General features: G+C 46.7%; 1 protein-coding gene across 2 annotated transcripts in view; it reads left to right on the top strand.

Annotated features, from left to right (window-relative positions):
- The window catches only part of RFX8 (regulatory factor X8), a 1,087,262-nt gene that overhangs the window by 672,808 nt on the left and 394,622 nt on the right, over window positions 1-19,832 (top strand). For both annotated transcript variants that reach the window (XM_069636724.1, XM_069636725.1), the window contains one exon: window positions 7,876-7,989. In XM_069636724.1, the coding sequence (XP_069492825.1) occupies window positions 7,876-7,989 (114 nt within the window). The remainder of the gene's footprint in view (window positions 1-7,875; window positions 7,990-19,832) is intronic.

Genomic DNA, 19,832 nt, shown 5'->3' with positions numbered 1-19,832 from the left:
CATGTTGGCCCTCATTACGACACAGGCGCTGGTCCATGGTGCTATTAGCACCATGGTCCATGCCAGTCTCCGGCATGGTGGATGGCGGAATTACCGCCCCCATCACAAGGTTGGCGGGGGCGGTAATTCCTCATTCACCATTTGCCCTTCCCCATTCCCATTTTGCCCCATAGGGGCGTTCGTAACAAGGTGGCTGACAAGCCCTTGGTGGACCATTTTGTGAGAAAAAATCATAAAGACCCTGAACTAAAACGTTTGTACTACAAGCCATTAAACAAAAAACATGTGGAGGTGACATGGCAACAATACTGCATAAGATAAAACAGCGATGGATCTATGCCCTTGATACAGTTTGCCATGGGTATTGCCAAATATTTCTGTGGAATGGAACAACTTAATCAACAGATGAGATGCTTTGGGCAGTGTGTCTTATCGAGATTCAAGGATTTGAAGAGTTATGGATATCCCATCCAGTTGAATCACCCATTGAGGTGGAGACTATACATATGTATTTGTATAGCAATCACTGTAGTATCAACCACGGGGCATTAGAAGGTGCCGAGAGGTGAACACAAACTTTGTATTTTGTGGTCCCACTATGAGAGGTAAAACTGCATGTCCATTATACATGAGTTGTAATGGACTGTGATCATAAGCAGAGAGTTTAAAATGCCTGTGAACGATGCAAGGTCTCTAAATGATTTGACCCGAAAATATTTATGATTATTTTATGAAATGAAGTATACTATTGGGCTGGAGAGTATGCAAACATGACAAGAATCGTAAGAGAACTACTTGTCCCTGCAGTACTCACGATGACAACACGGGATGTCAACACTTACATGCGGTTTAATAATGTATTTTCACTTGAGAGAAAGTAGGTGGGCAAAGTCAAACAAAGACTACAGTATATATCACTGAGGTACACCAGGAGAAATATGGCGTATGGTTTCATGCCGCATGAAAGTAGAAACAATCGGGTGTCCTTTTTCTATGACTATAGTTTTTGAAGTGTACCAGTTGCCGCGATTACCAGCGGAATTCCTAACGCCCAGCAGTTACTTCTGCGGGAGTCCACACTGCCGCGACTGCCGGCATCTGAAACAGAAACAGAAATGCTTGCGTGAGGAATCACGAAACTGATAACAGCAAGGTAAGAAATTTAAACATGCACGAGGCAGTGAGGTTAACAAACCATGATGTGTCATTATTTAACATTAGTGACAAATGTATAAGCGAAGTAATAAGAAAGCGCGAGTAAAACATTTGTTACATACGGCGAGGTGTAATGAAAACCTGGCAAATAGTAGAACGTTGTGTTTATTATCAGCATTGGGAAATTAGGGAAAACGGCGAGACAATAAGTAACATACGCCACTTACTTTAGGTATACTTCTACGGCAATAGGAGGATGCCGCGTGGTGTTTTCAATCATTTGGATGACTCAATAAGCGAGGTGAAACAGCAGTACCGTTTTAGTTTTAGTCACTGCAGAAAGTATGAGAAAGACATTTTGTATATTCGACAAAGTGCCATAGAAACCTGGCAAATAGCAGAATGTTGTATTTATTACTAGCATTGGCCAAAATATGAAAAGCAGCGAGACAAAAAGTCAAGTACGCCACATTAGGTATATGGCTATGGCAATAGGAGGATGTCACGTTTTTCCAACATTATGAATGATTGAATAGTTTGATTTAAGTAATTACTAAACTAACAAATTTATGCTGTGAACACATCTACGAGGTTTTTGACCATTTAAGAAGCCTTTTAAAGAACATTATATTGAACCTGCGACTATTAAAAACTGCGCACGGTAAGGCCAAAATGTAATAATAAATAACAAAACGTAAACAAAAATGCAAAAAATGTAAAATGCCCAAAGAAAGAACGTACTAGCAGTAATATGTGGATATTTTCAATATAACTAAGATCACATTGAAGTATGCATTGCATTAAAAACGGGTTTGTATGTCACCCCAATATAGGAGATCTATTAACAAGATGATGATCCTCTAGTCTAAATCCATGAGATGATCATTGGAATATGACAATGAGAATGATCTGAAATAAGATAAATTGAGTACTTAAACCTTTTGTAGACATGGATATATGCGATCAAGTTTAAGCCAATTGAAGGGGTTCCAGGGTATTTATTAGACTGGTCCTTTTCTTTGCTCTGTACGAAAATGAAAAAAACTGCTGCATCTTTGACAGAGTATATGCGGGACATTGCCCAGAATATCTGTACTCCCCTCCAACAGTTGTACAGTGGAGGTGAGTATGATACTGGTAACAATGAAGCTAGTTACTTCTTAACATTAACTGTAACACAAGCAAATAAGTAAAGATGACAATGAAGATAGTAATAAGTGGTATTATTGCTTTTAGATAACGTTGCTCACCCCATCCATCTGCGAGGCAATAGACAGTGGGTAATTTGCCTCAGTCCTGACAAAGGTTGGAACAACTGACGGGCGAGAGATGTTATGCCCTGTTTAAAACCAACCGAAACATGTTTCGACTGCCAGATCTCCTGTAATAAATACAGAGGCACACACTTGTAAATAGGAAAGGGTGTAAGCACATTATATTAACAAATTTGTATGATATGCTGATATTGTTAATGACACAATTTTTTTAACAAAATAGGGAGATTGTAGGTATGAATGTATGAAAGTGTATGAATGTTGGGGCAAAGGCTATAAGCTTGTTTTGTTATGACCTTGATTTTGTTATGTAATAGTTTTTGATGAAATAAAATCATTGTTCTACGAATTAAGTACATTGTGAATTTTTTGCTGTTCTTTCTGTCGAGGTTTGTCCACTAGAGTCCCTCCACTAAACAGGTTCCCGAAGTGCTCCAACCGAGCTGCTTCATCCACGTGCGTCCCACTTGACCTTTCCAATATGGACTGCGATGCACCCCCCTTCACATATTCCCAAAAGGCTTTCTGGTCATTACGTTTGGAAGCATCCAGAAAGCCCTCCCATGCTTCTCCTTCAATTTCCTTCTCTTTAGCTCCCCCCGATATTTAGCTCTGGCATGAGCAATCTCACTCCTACTGCAAACCAGAGCTTTTAGGGCCCTCACCAGTGCGTTCTTAGCACCTCTACAGGCCCCATCAAACCACCCTCCCTTGGAAGCCTTCCCATTCCTCTTACTGAGTATCATGAAACTTTCTGAAAATGCCCCCAATAACCCAACAAAGTATTCCACAATCGACCCAGGGGTTAAGGAGCCATCCAAAATACCATGAATTAGATCTAAGTTCTCAGATATAGTAGACATGTGCAAATTGGCATCCCGAATTTTATCCCATTTAATTCTCCTAGTATATGTTTATGCCGCATGAATGAGTGTATGGAGTATTGGTGTATGGCGTATGACATATGAATGTAAGGTGTATTTGTAGCGTATGAGTGTTTGATATGTGAGCATGCAGCTTTAGTGTCTGGTGTATGAGTGTCAGCTGTATGGGGTATGTCTGTATACCTTGTCACTGTATGTTGTGTGAGTGTATGGCATATAAGTAGGTGGCATAAAAGTGCGTGAGAAGTGACGACCATCTTAACTTGAGGTCCCCCTGTAGATGTCCCCCATGATGACATTTTTGATCTCATTGTTAATCTCTGCTGTGATGTCATGTATGTGCTCAAGGGCAGAGTAACGGGGGGCCCAGAGTATAGATGGTTGTCACTTCCCACACCGGTTGAATTTCATGGCTTTTGTTGCAATAAATCGGATCCTCTTAACTGTGTATTAACTCAGGTTTTTCACAGAATTTCAAGGGTTTTTTGATGCTATATTTTCTCCAGGACCTTTGGTCATGGCTACTGTCCTTTTAGCACCAATTATCATAACAGGCCAAGGTGATTGGTCATGGCCAGTTGCCCAAGCCTACTGCTATATGCCACGTCCCCAGGCTGTAAAGACTGGTAGGGGGTGTCTGTACTTCCGCTCTCTATATGGTAGAGGAGAGGCACAGAGGACCCCAGCTAAGATTTTCTATTATTGGTAACGTAGTCGAGCAATCAAGGCCTAGCTTCTCAGGAGGTGATGCAGGCTGGTTCTTAAGTACAGTGTAGTCCCCGAACCCCCACAAAGGAATGTCCACACACTGTTTTACTGAAAACACAGTCTTTATATAATTAATATTCAAAGGTATGTACACGATCACAATAACGCACTTTGTACTCGGAAATCCACAATGATAAATATATACAATTCTAAAGTGGTACCACCAATGTTATCAAATCTCATTAAAGTGCATCAACTGTACGGTTAAAATGTCACACAGATCAATAACGAGGAAACCAGCAATAGAGATAGGAAGGAACGCAAGATGGTTGAAACAATAGGCAGAATTCTGACCCCTACCCTTAGGCACAGTTCTGTGTGGAGATCCCCCCACCTGGGCAACCTGTAAATAAAGATATATAGCACAAGCCCAGTCCATATATTGTTCAATAGTCTTATTTCCTCCTATTAAGGTTTTACCCCCCCAATGTACCTGGTGGAGTAGGGTTCTCCGAAGATGCGTCGACCGATCCTTCTTGAGTGACTCCCTTTAAAGCAGGAGCCACGGATCGTCGAGAGGCGTCGAGGAACTCGGTGTTCGGTGTCGGGGAATCGACGGCCCTTCTTGAGTGCCTTCCCTTTAAGGCAGGAGTCACGGGTCGTCGAATGTCCGACGGAGAACAGGTTGAACTACGGCGGTGAAGTGGCAGCTTCGTTCCTAGCGGTGCTCGCCGACGATGGAGCGTTGGCGTCCTGCAAGGAAGAGGCGTGCGGGGCACCTCAGTGACGATAGTTCTGGACCGCAAAGAGAGGATGAAGAACTGTGGCCCAGCAAGGGCGTCGAGTCGTCGGCGTCTCTGTGGTCTTTAGGTGGCGGGAAACTCACCGGCGGATGCTCCTCGGCGCGTCGACGGTCGGGCCTTCTCCAGCGGGATAAACGGGAGCATGGCGGCTCCGGTCGGCGATGGCGGTCGTCAACAGTGGCGGACAAGAGTCCGGGTGCTTCCCTTTGGGATTCCATGGCAGTCCCCGTCTCGGGTCGGCAGCCTGTCGTAGGTCTGTCTACCAGGGAGCTTTGGAAAAGATCAGCTGATGCACGATGGTCCCTCGTAGCTCGGGAAGAGGGCGCCTTAGCAGGTCCTCTCTGGGTCAGTCCTTGGAGACACAGCAGCTTTCAGATTGTGAAGGAGAGCAACAGCACTTCTTCTTGCCCAGCGGGGCTTCAAGGTCAAGCTTCAGTTACTCCAGTTACTTGTCGTAGTGGACTTCAGCTTCTGAACAATTTCCAGTGGTGAGAGGTCCCCAGATATACTATTCGGTCTCTCATCCACACTGCTAGGTCACACTCAGCAGCCAATCATCCAGAAGGGCATTCATGCAGTCAGTCAGCCAATCAGGCACGCAGTGCATTCAGGCCATCCTTCTCCCGCTCAGACACTCACAACAAGGATTGTGGATTGGGACAAGTACCCAGCCATTCAACACTACACGCTGCATTCAGGCCAGTTTCGGGCAGGGCTGTCTCGGTCTTTGTCTCTCATACCAGAAACCAGACAACCACAACAAGAAGTGCATATTGGTCACACACTCCATTCACCCAGGTCCTACCCACAGGAGGTACCCACAACATACATCACCGGAAAGGCTCCAGCTAGTCTGGCCGGGCCTTCACAACAACACCATATATGGCACTTCCACCCAACAGCCAGTCAGGGGGAAGGGACTGAGTCAGGGCTTCCCAGGACTTTGGGAAAACAAGGTGATAGATAATAGAAAGCAAGAGGCCACAGGGGCCATTTTGTTTTCCATCCGGAATCAACTGATCCCAATGGCAGGGCCGGGGTGTCCCAAAATGGAGGATACTCTGCGCACCTGTCAAATTCAGCATGGAGCTGCCACCAGCCCATACCCTGCTCTGCGGGCCACCCACAGGTGCCCAAAAACATACACTAGGGGCACAGGGTTGTACCCCCACCCAGGGGTGCCATAAGGGTATCCCACGGGCCCATTCACCAAACCAAAAGAGAGAGAGCTGCACCGCCAGGAGTCTCACATGAACTCCTGTGCGGAAAACACGACAGAACACACGATAAAAAGCAGTAAAGGACAAGGATACGGAGGCCCTGTCCCTCCGATGCATTTCCAGCATCACACAGGCCTAGTAAATAACCAGATACCACTGGTCATTGCCTTCAGCCATGGCTAATAGCCATGTCCTTCGGCCATGTACTTTGTCCATGTGGCAATAATAAGGCAAAAAAACAGTGACCTATGGTCATAGACTACAACCCATATTCCTCTGCCCATAGCCTGTGTGCTCATACTCCTGCTGAGACCCATATCCCCCTCGCTCAGCCATGACCTATGTCCCTCTGCCTAGTCACTTGCCAGAACTAGTAACTTTGGCCACGGCCAGTAGACAAGGCCACTGTACACATTGCAAAAAGTGGACAGAGCGCTCCTTGTGTCAACTGGCACATGTGTATTCTGAGGAAGAGTCGTAGGAGGATGTACACAGAGATAAGGGGTTTTCCTGGGAGGATATGATGATCCCTAAAGAGGCGCTAAATTATGTGCTGCTTGTCCATTTATGCCAGTTGACAATGTCGCTTTCCAAGGGCTGATGTTGAGGGTTTTGAGCCATCTACATGTGGACATCCATGGTCCTCAGGAAGAAGACTTTGTGCTAACTGTCAAGCTGACTAGGTCTTGTAAGACAGCTTTGACAGAATGCATCATGTCTGCCCAAGTTATGGAAGTTGGGTCAGCAGGTGTTCAAGGCACAGCTTTGATACTCCCAGTCACCAGTGGACTGGATAAGATATATAAAGCCACTGATTCGGTCTACATCAAGACTCAATTTGGGCTACTGAAGTGATGTGGAAGTAGAGTACATTGGGGTCTGCTTCTACATTTTATTAGTCATATAACTTGGTTGACATGGGGAGGAAACTTATTCAGTCTGTGTCTTTGGCAGTCAGGGACTCTTACCACTGCAGCAATATTGGCTTGCTATGAAAGGGACCTCTAGGGAAAGGTCTACTTAGTGGTTACGTTTCTGGCATGCAGATAACATCATGAGGGCAATGATGTACTTTGTGAACACTAGCTTCCCTGGTATGAATAGCGCTTTGTTGTTGAGAAGGCAGCTGTGGATGATGCCAGCCAGTTTCAGGCCTGGGGTACAGGCTAAGATCTTAGACCTGCTGTTTGACTGAGTAAAACTCTTTGTCAAGAGTTCAGATGATGTTCATAGCTGAGATGGAGATTGCAAGAGAAGTATGGGCCTTGCTACCTTGGTACCCACCTCCATAATCTTTGTCAGTCACACAGTGGTTTCGATCATCTTCAAAAGACACCAGCCATATTACCAATTGTTGACTTTCTGGTGTTAACAGCATCAACAGCAGTGTGGCCAAGTTTTCTTACGGTCCTCTCAAGACCCAAGCTCTAAACAAGTAAGCACGTTGGAGAAACAAGTCTAAAATTGATGTATTCAGTCCTGATGAAGTACTCACGCAGGCAGGCATGAAACATGTGTTGACTGACTGAAGTAAAGATTAATATGGAACAATAAATGTAAAATATTCCTTTTCAAAACAGACTGTCTATGTTACAATTATCCTATAAGGATGGGTTAACTACAAATGTCAATATATGCTTGATTATTTTATTGAGAAGATTATATACAATATCTGAGTGCAAATGAACGTGTTGATGTTGCCTATTGACCAATTACTTCCACAAGTATGACCTTAAAATTCATTTTATGGTAATTGTACCCAGTCATTCTTTTACAAAATAATGCTCTTTAAGTTAAACACAATATATATATATATTTTTAAATATTTCAGGTAGAAGATCTCGTTACATTTTTCTGGAAATCCTTATCGTATGAGGCCCTGATCCTTATGTCACTGCCAGATGTTTCCCATCTTTTTCAATGCTACGATGTGCAACTCTACAAGGTGAGCTCACATGTATTTGTTTCATATTTTAATTATTTGAATATAATCCCTCTCTATAGAGTAGATGCATGTATTCTCCGTTGGAATATGTCCTGTGAAGGAAGGGTTCTCTTTACTGAACCATTTGAATGGCAGGTAAATGATGCAGCCTTCATACTCATCCTTCGTACCTTCATGAATGCATTGCAGCATATCAATTACTGTGATGTTCTTTACTTCATTTGTTAAATTCGCTAAATTGTGAATTTAACTATGTAATTGGGTCTGGCCTTTTGCCATCACAGAAAAACGTGCAGTGAGATAAGACATTGTTTAAGCTATTGCTTCTTTTCCACTTTGAGTTCCCCTGGATACTATTCAGGGCTTTTGGTTTTTATCTTGTTCTGCCATTACTGAAGCAGAAATGGACCAACATTAATCTGACGTTCTTCTTTCCCACCTTCCCAGAACCTGCGGTAATGCAGGCAGGCGCAGTAAAGCATCTCATATAAAATGTGAGTTGTATCTTAATGGGGCCCTGCACGTACACCCCGGCTCCTTTCATTACAGGGTTCAAAATTTAGGGGCGTTGGGAGCTATTTAGCTCCTGCTTGTAGCCTAGAAGAGCCTAGTTACCTTGGCATCAATAGCTACCAGGAGTTACTTTTGGTTCCCAGGCCAACTGATGCTAAACAAACACACTTATGTGAATTTAACTCTGTGCATTTGGGACAATCTATAAATAAGCATTAGGACACATCTATATGACATTTATAGCATTAGAGGTCATAAAAATTAAGCAACACGTTCTATTTGCATCTTATGTTGAAGTTAGATTTGCAGAATGCTATGTACTAGTTCCTGATTGCCCAGTGGTAGTTCCTGCTCACTGGTTAATGTCAGATACCAAGGAACTGCTTTTAGCTCCTGCTTATCTAATCTTAATTTTGACCCCTGCAATGGGATGTCTCCAACCACCCACTCATTTTTTCTGCCTACTAGGGGGTTTGGGAAAGCATCTCAGCAAAATCGGTTACCTTTTTCAATATCCTTTCTAAAAATCATTCACAGAGGAGTGCCTCAGATGTAGTAGTTATTTTTCTGATTGCCCATTTTCCCTAAAGCTATCTCTGTTTGTGCATGCCGTCACACAAAAACACTTCTCCTTGGATGAGATGCACCAAGCCTGCATGATGTACAGACAAAATCTTCATCCAGTGAGTTCCTGTGTGGCACAGCTGCAGTTCATGTCTGTCATGGCTCCAGTCTTGCATTCAGCTAAACGTTGCGTACATCCATTTTCGTGACCTTCAACTGCCTGTTTACCTGCCTTGTTACCTGCCAGTTAATCTGGGGGTTTTACGCCAGTGAGTATCTCATGGTGTGAAAACTCTAGATTCCTCAAACAGATATCCTGTAGTACTGACTTATCTATTCAACCTCAGTACCAGATATTCCTAAGATTCCTACAACAAGTCTGAAATAATGAAAGCCATCCCAGACATGCTCAGCTAAACAAAGCGAAGGTGGAGGAGACGTTGTGCTCCTCCTTACTGAGCTTGGCACCAGATCCTTCTTGTGTTGTAAGTACAAAAGTCAACATCACAGTGAGGAGAGAGGGTAACAAAATTGTCTGGTTCCAGGGTCCGAGGGAACATTTCCCCTCTGGTACCAAACATTTCCTCAAGCTTTCTGGCTCTGTAAAAAACATATAGCAGCTTTCTCTGTACAGACAGGAAATGGAGACACCTAATATGGCATTTGAAAACCCAGGTAAAAAAAGCATATCCAAATGCTACCCTTTCTCTGCGTTTCCCCTCGGTCTAGGCCCAGAGGTCTTCAAACTGTGGGGCGCGCCCCCCGAGGGGGGCGCGGCCGTCTCCTAGGGGGGACGCCAGAGCCCAGCTTGAAATGTAAAAAAAAAAATATATATATTTCTGAGGCTTGTGGAATCTGCTTAGATCACATGCTGTGCATAGGCCGACATCTAGTGGAAGCTGCGGAGTATTACAGTTTGTTTTTCGAAACTCGAAAATGGGCGTCGACACAGGCGTGCCAGTAATACTATCCCTAGTGTGACGTCCACTGTACCCAAGATCCCTCACGCGTCTAGGATCCTCAGATTGTTTTTTTCCGCCATACTGGTCGGAAGCATCTTGCGGAGTTCCCTGGCCTTAGCCATACTTTTGCTGTTATTATAATTATAATTCTTATTCATTCCCTTCCCCACCCCAACGTCGACCCTCGACCTCGACGACGGCTGGAGAAGTCATCGACCGTCGACTGCTGCACGACGGATCTGGGCCTCGGAAGGCCGCTGGCCTCGGCCCGGGCCTAGTAGGCCGCTGGCCTCGGCCCTTACAAGTAGGGAGAGTGGGGGGTGGTACATACTCTTCACTCTTGATATATAGTTACATTTTATATATTCCTACACTTAGCAGCCCGCTGCCTTAAGGTGCGTATGGAGGGTACCCCTTTTCAATTCTGCCCCAAGTGCAATCGCAAATACCCTTGGGTCGACAGGCACGCCACGTGCAATCTCTGCTTGCCAAGGGATCACCCCGAAGCGTACTGCAGAGCGTGTAGTAGGTTTAAACCTAAGACACTTAAGGACCGTTCGACAAAGCGTTGGGCCCACCACGCCAGGCAGGAGGCCATGGCAGCGGAGGGCGCCTTCAGCGATGGCAGCGACGCCGTACTTTCGGACGGCGAGGGCATTACGGCGTCGAAAGACAGCCGGCGAGCGCAGGTCCCCGACCTCGGAAGGTCGTCCGGCAGGGCGGCTATGGGGAAGACCCCCGGCGACGCAAGCGCTACACACCTAACACACACTAAACACACTAAGACCAACCGGACCTCGACGACGTCGACTTCACGGAAAGAGGCACAAAAAGAACGGTCCGACTCGGTGTCCTCTGGGCGCTCTCGATCGAGATCACCTCACGACGCAAGGCAATCATCCACTCTTGCCAAGAGTGCCTCGCTACACACATTAACGGAAGTTCGATCGTCGGGAGACGAAGACGACTTCCACCCCCAGGCCGCGCTCCAAGATACCGAGACCGCGGTTAACACCAGTGAGGCCCCACGAAAGCACACAAATACCTCTCCAGACCCTCGGCGCCAGGCGTCGAAAGTCTCTGGGGCCTCCAAGGGACAGGGAAAACATTTTTCCACGCACGGGGAGGGGGGGAAACAGCGGAAAGCACAGCCTTCCACTCCTGTAAAGCCATCCTCTCACCCTAGGCAGACAAGCAAACACAAGTCTACCCTTGAAAAGTCCCATAAATCATCACCTACTAAAGTAATACCCTGTTCCAGGGAATGGTCCAGTGAAGACATAGACAGGGTTATGTCTAGGATGTCTTCCTTGGCTGATTTTTATGATAAGAACCCAGAACATTTTCTTTCATATAACCCTCAAGGGGCCACACCCTCAGGCTCCTCCGATCCTATCCCGCTAAGTAAAAAGCCCCGGGTCGAAAGACCTGAACCCTTCGAGGTTCAGCCTTACTCCATTCCATATTCTACTCCACTCCCCAGTTTCCAGGGACAAGTTTTCCCTGAAGAGGACCAGGAGTTTGAATTTATGGAAGAACAAACCGGGACAGATTACCTTGCAGAGGATGAGGACCTGGAGGAGGGAGAAAATGAGCAGGAAATTTACAGAGTAGATTCCCCAGTACAAAGCGAAGCCCCAGTTACCGACTCTCCAGTTGATAACCAGCCCCTCCTCAACGAGGTTCTCGCTCGAGCAGCGGAACATTTCCACATCGACACCCACGGTGTACAGGAGGAAAGGGACTTCGCGGAGGAGTTTGTAGGAGAAAGGAGACCGGTCGCTCAGACCATCCCTATCCTCAAGTCCATCCAACGAAGAATAGATCCTTCCCTGGTGAATCCTAACCTCACCAGAGCTGTAAACCCCAGAATTGAAAAGATTTTCCGGGCAGCCCAGTCTGACCCTCTGTATATAAGGGGACATCTTAAACCAGATTCCCTAGTGGTTACCAACACTAGAAAAAGGGCTGGCACGCCCTTATCTTCATCAGAAGCTCCTCCCGACAAGGAGAGCAAAAAACTTTACGGGTTTGGCAGGAAGGTAGCCTCAACGTCCGCCTACCAAGCAAGGATTGCGAATTCCACCACCCTGTTGGCTAGTTACAATTGCCATCAATGGGAAGAAGTCGCGGCGCTCATTGCCTCTGCTCCAGAACCGTTAAAGGGCCAGCTGGCTCGGATCTCGGCAGAGGGGAGAGCCGTGTCTGGTTGCATTTTAAAAGCAACTTTCGACGCCGCTGACAACGCAGGGAGATTGATAGCAGAGGGTACTGTTATCAAGAGACATGCGTGGTTACGGCAGTCGGGATTCAAGACAGAAACCCAGGCTTCTTTAATAGACAAGCCAGTGGAACCCGACCTATTGTTTGGGAAAGCGGTCGAAGACGCACTTAAAAATGCCAAAGATGAATATGAGACTCTCAAATCCCTTGGCCAGCTTACCAACAAACCCCCTAACCAGAGGGGGAACAGTAATTTTCGTCGCCCACGCGGCCAAAATTCACAAAGAGGCAACTATGCCCAGGGACAGGGTACACAATGGAATAACAACCAGCAGTCTACCCAGAGTTACGGCAGGGGTAACAAGAGAGGTCGTGGAAGAGGCAGAGGCAGCCCCAACAAGGGAGGTGGCACGCCTCCACCAAAACAGTGACGCTCAGTTCAGGGTCCCTTGTCACGCAACCCCAGTAGGGGGACGCATTTCCACCTTCACCCAAGCTTGGGAAGGGATCACCTCAGACAGATGGGTGCTGTCAACAGTATCCGCAGGATATTGTATAGAACTACTGCAGCGTCCCCGGAACCATCCTCCACGACAAAGAGTGCACTCCCTAGAGCATCAAAGGATCCTTCTCGAGGAGATCGCCATTCTGCTAGAAAAGGACGCGATAGAACTCGTCCCAGGACACCAGGTAAACAAGGGTATATATTCAACTTACTTCCTTGTGCCAAAGAAAGATTTGACAATGCGCCCAGTATTGGACTTACGGCCTGCCAACAAGTATGTCAAGCCCCAAAAATTCCGTATGACCACGCTACAAGAGGTAATCCCCCTCCTAAAAAAGGGGGATTACATGGCAACCTTGGATATGAAAGATGCTTATTTTCATATTTCCATGCTCCGAGCGCACAGAAAGTACTTACGCTTCAAGGTGGACAGTCGCCACTACCAATTCAAGGTACTGCCCTTCGGGATAGCTTCAGCACCAAGGGTATTCACCAAGGTACTGGCGGTGGCAGCTGCACACCTACGCAGGGAGGCAATCCCGGTGTACCCTTATCTGGACGACTGGCTCATAACGGGGGAAACCCCAGGAATTTGCAGGTCGAACATTCAGAGGACTATCGACCTCCTCCACGAATCAGGCTTCTCTATCAACGAGAAAAAGTCAAGTCTGGTGCCAAGCACCTCAAAACAGTTTCTAGGAGCTATCCTAGATACTCAGAAAGGATTGACCTTCCCTTCGGAAGAGAGAATTCGGAATATACTTCTGCAAATTCCGCATTATCAGTCAGGTCAACAGATAACAGTACGCAAAGCTATGCGGTTATTGGGCATGATGGCGTCATGCATTTACCTGGTCCCCCACGCGCGTCTGCGCATGCGTCCCATGCAAGAATGGTTGGCGAAACAGTGGTCTCAGGCAAGTGGTCAGTGGGACGATCTAGTGGTCGTTTCGCCAACACTCGTACAGAGCCTACACTGGTGGACAAGAGAGAATCTCGCAAAGGGGAAACCCTTTTACGATCCCGAAGTACAAGCCGTGGTGACTACAGATGCATGCCTGACTGGGTGGGGAGCTCACCATCTCCACCACACAGCTCAGGGTCTCTGGTCTCACTCAGTAGCCAAGAACCACATCAATCTGCTAGAGCTTCTGGCAGTATTCCGAGCGCTAAAGGCGTTCGAGCCCCATCTACTGAACTTGTCGGTGCAAATCAGGACGGACAGCACGACAGCCATGTTCTATCTGAACAAGCAAGGGGGGACTCGTTCGCCAAATCTGTCCAAGCTTGCCCAGAAAATATGGATATGGGCACTCAGACAGAACATCTTCCTGTCATCACAACATGTTCCAGGGGAGCTCAATTCCCTAGCGGATGCTCTAAGCAGAGACTCCCTCCCAGAAGAACACGAATGGGTCCTTCACAGAAACGTAGTAGAAGATCTCTTCTCTCAGTGGGGTTTCCCCACTATAGACCTATTCGCCACAAGCGAAAACAAACAATGCCCAGGATTTGCATCCAGGTTTCCCCAGCCAGACTCCCAAGGGAATGCCCTGTGGATGAACTGGTCAGGGATGTTTGCGTACGCTTTTCCACCAACTCCTCTGATCAGGAAAGTGGTGTACAAAATGAACAAGGAATCGATGACGCTCATCCTAGTTGCTCCCATGTGGGCGAGACAACCATGGTTTCCACACCTACGCAGGATGGCGGTGTGCGAGCCCATCAGACTCCCAGCCTGGTACAACCTACTGTCCCAGCAACAGGGTCAAACAGTGCATCAGGAACCCAACTCTATGAACCTAGCAGCATGGCTCCTGAAGTCATAGAGTTTGGACATCTCAAATTACCACAGAGGTGTATGGACATTCTAAAAGAGTCCAGGAAACCAAATACAAGGCACTGTTACTTTGATAAGTGGAAAAGATTTGTTATCTGGTGCCAGAATAAACAAATCAACCCGGTTGATTGCACTCCTTCCAACGTTGTGACATACATGCTCCACCTGCTGGATGCAGGGTTGGTTTTTAACTCGCTGAAAGTACACCTGGCAGCCCTCTCGGCTTACACCACATCCCATAACAAGGTCTCGTGGTGGAAAGTACCAGTGGTTAAAGCCTTCATGGAAGGAGTAAAGAGACTTCACCCTCCTATTTCGAACCCACCGCCAGGATGGGACCTCAACGTGGTGCTAGCTAAGCTCATGGGACCCCCATTCGAACCCATGCATAAAAGTAGTCTCAAACACCTGACTTATAAAACGGCCTTCTTAGTAGCCATTACCTCCATAAGAAGGGTCAGTGAAATTCAGGCTCTGTCAGTGCAGGATCCTTTCTTTACTATCCACAAGGACAAACTGGTTTTACGCACACACCCTAGGTTCTCACCTAAATTCATATCCAAGTTCCATGTAAACCAGTCCATCGAGCTTCCGGCTTTCTTCCAAAACCCGCAAAGCTCGGCTGAGGTGAAACTACACACCCTAGATGTGCGTAGGGCGGTCCTATACTATGTAAATAAAACCAGACCGCTAAGGAAAACAGATCAACTGTTTGTTTCCGTAGCTACAGGCAGAGAGGGGGATCGCGTCTCTAAGGGCGCTATCTCGAAGTGGATTATCAACTGTATACAGCTGTGTTACTCTCTCTCTGAAAAGACTCTGCCTTTTACGCCAAGGGCCCACTCTACTAGAGGCATTGGTGCCACTCTGGCTTTCATTGCAAATGTTCCCCTCGACACCATTTGCAAAGCAGCTACTTGGAGCTCTATTCACACTTTTACTCAGCATTACTGCATTGACACTCATTCCAAGACAGATACACAAGTGGGACAAGCGGTTCTAAGACACCTGTTTGCTCATGACCCTTCTCACATCCCACCTCCTTCTTCTGGTACTGCTCGCTAATCTATGCACAGCATGTGATCTAAGCAGATTCCACAAGCCTCAGAAGGGATACATTACTCACCGTAATCGTATTTCTGATGCTTGTATCTGCTTAGATTCACATGCGACCCACCCTTCCTCCCCTCCGAGAGAAGGCGCATGATTGCTTGTAGTCTTACCTTTCTGTCTATCTGCTTGGATTATCTGTACTCACGCTACTCCTCATGCTTCCTCATGTCAGAAAAAATACAATCTGAGGATCCTAGACGCGTGAGGGATCTTGGGTACAGTGGACGTCACACTAGGGATAGTATTACTGGCACGCCTGTGTCGACGCCCATTTTCGAGTTTCGAAAAACAAACTGTAATACTCCGCAGCTTCCACTAGATGTCGGCCTATGCACAGCATGTGATCGAAGCAGATACAAGCATCAGAAATACGATTACGGTGAGTAATGTATCCCATATATATATATATATATATATATTTTTTTTTAGATTGGAGGAAATGGGCGGGGGCAGCTCACATGGTCAGACTGGACCATAAAACGGTTTTAGGCACCAATGAAAACATGGGCAGCAGTTGCAAATGGATATTCAGTCCTTTAGTCACAGACTGTTTGAATAGTACCCAAGGGGTTGTTTTTTATTCAAATGTAAACAAATTGTGATATTTAAAGAATATTTATTCAACAACAATGGTCAAAACTACTAACTGCATAGTGAAGCAACTCCTCAAACTGGCCTACATTGGCCAAAAAAGTGGCCCATTTTGATTGGCCTACACTAGCATTTTTGGTACAATCATCGCCCTATTGCCCTGTGGGCCAGCCCAAGCCTGCCGACTCATCCATAATGGGTGAGGGGGCGTCCACCCACTGGCCACCTCACCCATTATGGAGGAGCCAAAGAGCCAGCCCAGTGAAACACTGAGCACTCCCTCAGCTGCTTTTTCCAGCTGAGGGAGTGCTCCCTGGCTGGCTGAACTGTCAAAGGGAAACACTGTTTGCCTTTGACAGTTCATTTCCCCAGCCGTACATGATCACTGAGTCATGCAACGTTGGGGGTGTTTTGCTTCGTTGGGGCACTGCATGTATGTATGTGCGAGGGGGTGCTCCTGCGCCTCCTCGCACATACGGGCAGAGCAACCTGGAGCCGGGCATTTTAGCAACCATGCGCAGGCCCCTGCAGAAGGTAAGTTCATGGCGATTTATTTTTTATTTAAATGTGTATGGATGTGTGTATGCTTGTGTTATGGGACTGTGGTTGGAGCAGGATGGGCGGCAGCACTGGGAAAGTGGTGGGAGTATGGTGGGGGAGAGCCCAGGGTCTGTATTGGGAGTAGGGTGCGGTGACGGCACGCAAAAGTTCATAGCGATTTCTACATACTGTCCATCCGGCACTTTTAGGGGGGCCCGGCCTGCCCAAACCTGGCTCAGGGGGGGCCCGAGCCAAAAAAGTTTGAAGACCACTGATCTAGACGTTTTAAATCTTAAAGACTTAATGGATACCGTTTTCCAACTCGTTAATGTGGATAATATTACATGCCTTGCTAGATATGTCAAACCTATAAACCTTTATCAAGAAATACAAGAAATTGCCCTGGGTTTTTACTGTTTGATGCTAATTACTAGTAAGGTTTTGAAGGACTGGAAAGAAGATGCAGTTTCAGGTAAATCTCTCTGCACCATTACCAGGCACCCATCATCCACTAGGACCTCATACAAACCTTCTCAAGCTTTTCAATATGTTAAAGCAATACAATCAGCAAGTAATATGAGGGGTGCCTTAAAGGAGCAGATTCTTCAAAAGTACAAAATCTACACCAGCCACTACTACTGGCACATCGATAAAATCTGTTTGACATTCAAGAGCAGCAGAGCACTGTACAAGGTGTGGGTAGTATGAGAAACCTGATGGTGTCTCCCAATCTAGTCCCAGGGATCTGTCATCCAGGTGGCCAGGAAACGGCCATCGCAATTGGATCCAGTTCCTGTGGGTGGACCAGTGCGGGAGGATCACCTGGTTGTGGGGTCCTCAGGAAGTGGAACGGGAATGCCGATGGGTAAGACGCAGTATTCCCCTTCTGTCAACCCCTTTTTCACTTCCTACTATGTAGGACATTCAACCTCTTTACCCCCCAAAACGAACACTTTCGCGCACCACGAAAGATGGCAGACAAACACCCAAGCCGTCTACCTGACTTGTCCCAACACAAGGGTCAAACAAAGTCAGGCAATTGACCAGAATTACACACACCTGATGGCGCTTTCCCTTCCCCACTGGGATAAAAGGTGAAGCACGACAGCACAGTACGAGCAAGGCAGACCGCACAACAAGAGGGCTAACTCAGCACAGCAGTTCAAGAGGAGGAGAAAGACGGCGCAGAGCGAGAGGGAGACAAGGAGAGAAGCAACCTTGTAACTTCCTAGCCAGGCTTGTGAAACCTCTGCAGAAGGAAGCATAATACAGCGAACAATAGCCAGCGTGTGTTGTAGCAGATGTCAACGTTACGCAAGACCCTCCTCTGCTGATAACCAAGCCAGGGAGAGAAAAGAAAAGCCGGAAGGTTAATCACAGCCGTTGAGTCGAAGGAAGAACCGATTAGAAACAGAACTGTGTTGAACGAAAAGTAGCAAGTGACTATTGAACTTTGAGCAAACAAAGAACTGTTATTATTATGGAAGGGGGAAAACCAGCAGCAGAGGAGTATGGCACCATGTGGGTGCTCACTCAAGAATCTCTGGGCGATTACACAAAGGTAGAAACTACCTGAACCAGAAGTCCTTGGGAAAGGCAGGAAGTGGGTCAAAGTGGTCATACAGGGTCTTGTAAAATTCTCTATACAGTCGAAAGTCTTTGACCAACAGATGATTGTGAAGTTAAGGGAAGTGAATCCTGCATCGTAAAAGTTGAAGCAGAAACTGTGTAACTCACAAGATTGGCGGGAGTGAACCTGAACGAGGGAAGCCGAAAAAAAAGGGGCGAGGTCTACAATCCCGAAAACAGTGTGTTGACAAGAGTGAACCCGACAGAGGGATGTCCACCGTAAACTATTGAAAAGACATTTAGATTTGTGAATATCACTGATGAACTGGTGTTAAGAGATATAGTAAACCTGACGATGGGAAGCTAACGTTTATATATGTCTGAGCCCGGAAGAGGGGCTGATCCAAAGGTGAAAAGGAGTCACCTAACCTGTAAGCAGAAAGGAACTTTTTGTTTATCAATTCGAACTCCATCAGGTCCTCAGAGGCAAGAGGGTTCTTTTTGTGGAAAAGAGACTAAACCTCCGAAGGCCCTGATTGCTGAGGGCAGAAACTGTTGGCTTGTGCTGGGAAGGCTCGAGCATGTGCTGTGCTCCACAGTTTCACCTTATCCCGCGCTGAAAACATGGAGAAGGAAGACCCCAACTACCACATCCTGACATATTATTTGTGCACCCTTCTTTCTTTCTCGTGAACATTTTCCCACACTTGTTTTGCATTTAGCATAAGACGCAGTATTCCCCTTCTGTCAACCCCTTTTCCACTTCCTACTATGTAGGACATTCAACCTCTTTACCCCCCACTTCTTCTAAAACGAACACTTTCGTGCACCACTAAAGACGGCAGACGAAAACCCAAGCCGTCTACCTGACTTGTCCCAACACAAGGGTCAAACAAAGTCAGGCAATTGACCAGAATTACACACACCTGATGGCCCTTTCCCTTCCCCACTGGGATAAAAGGTGGAGCACGACAGCACAGTACGAGCAAGGCACACCGCACAACAAGAGGGCTAACTCAGCACAACAGTTCAAGAGGAGGAGAAAGACGGCGCAGAGCGAGAGGGAGACAAGGAGAGAAGCAACCTTGCAACTTCCTAGCCATGCCTGTGAAACCTCTGCAGAAGGAAGCATAATACCGCGAACAATAGCCAGCGTGTGTTGTAGCAGATGTCAACGTTACGCAAGACCCTCCTCTGCTGATAACCAAGCCAGGGAGAGAAAAGAAAAGCCGGAAGGTTAATCACAGCCATTGAGTCGAAGGGAGAACCGATTAGAAACCGAACTGTGTTGAACGAAACGTAGCAAGTGGCTAATTGAACTTTGAGCAAACAAAGAACTGTTATTATTGAAGGGGGAAAACCAGCAGCAGAGGAGTCTGGCACCATGTGGGTGCTCACTCAAGAATCTCTGGGCGATTACACA

The sequence above is a fragment of the Ambystoma mexicanum genome, chromosome 7p (genome assembly GCF_040938575.1).
Source record: "Ambystoma mexicanum isolate Mex_15411 chromosome 7p, UKY_AmexF1_1, whole genome shotgun sequence".
NCBI classification, from domain to species: Eukaryota; Metazoa; Chordata; class Amphibia; order Caudata; family Ambystomatidae; genus Ambystoma; species Ambystoma mexicanum.
The sequence above is the reverse complement of the archived record's forward strand: the minus strand, read 5'-3'. Positions and strand labels throughout refer to the sequence as shown.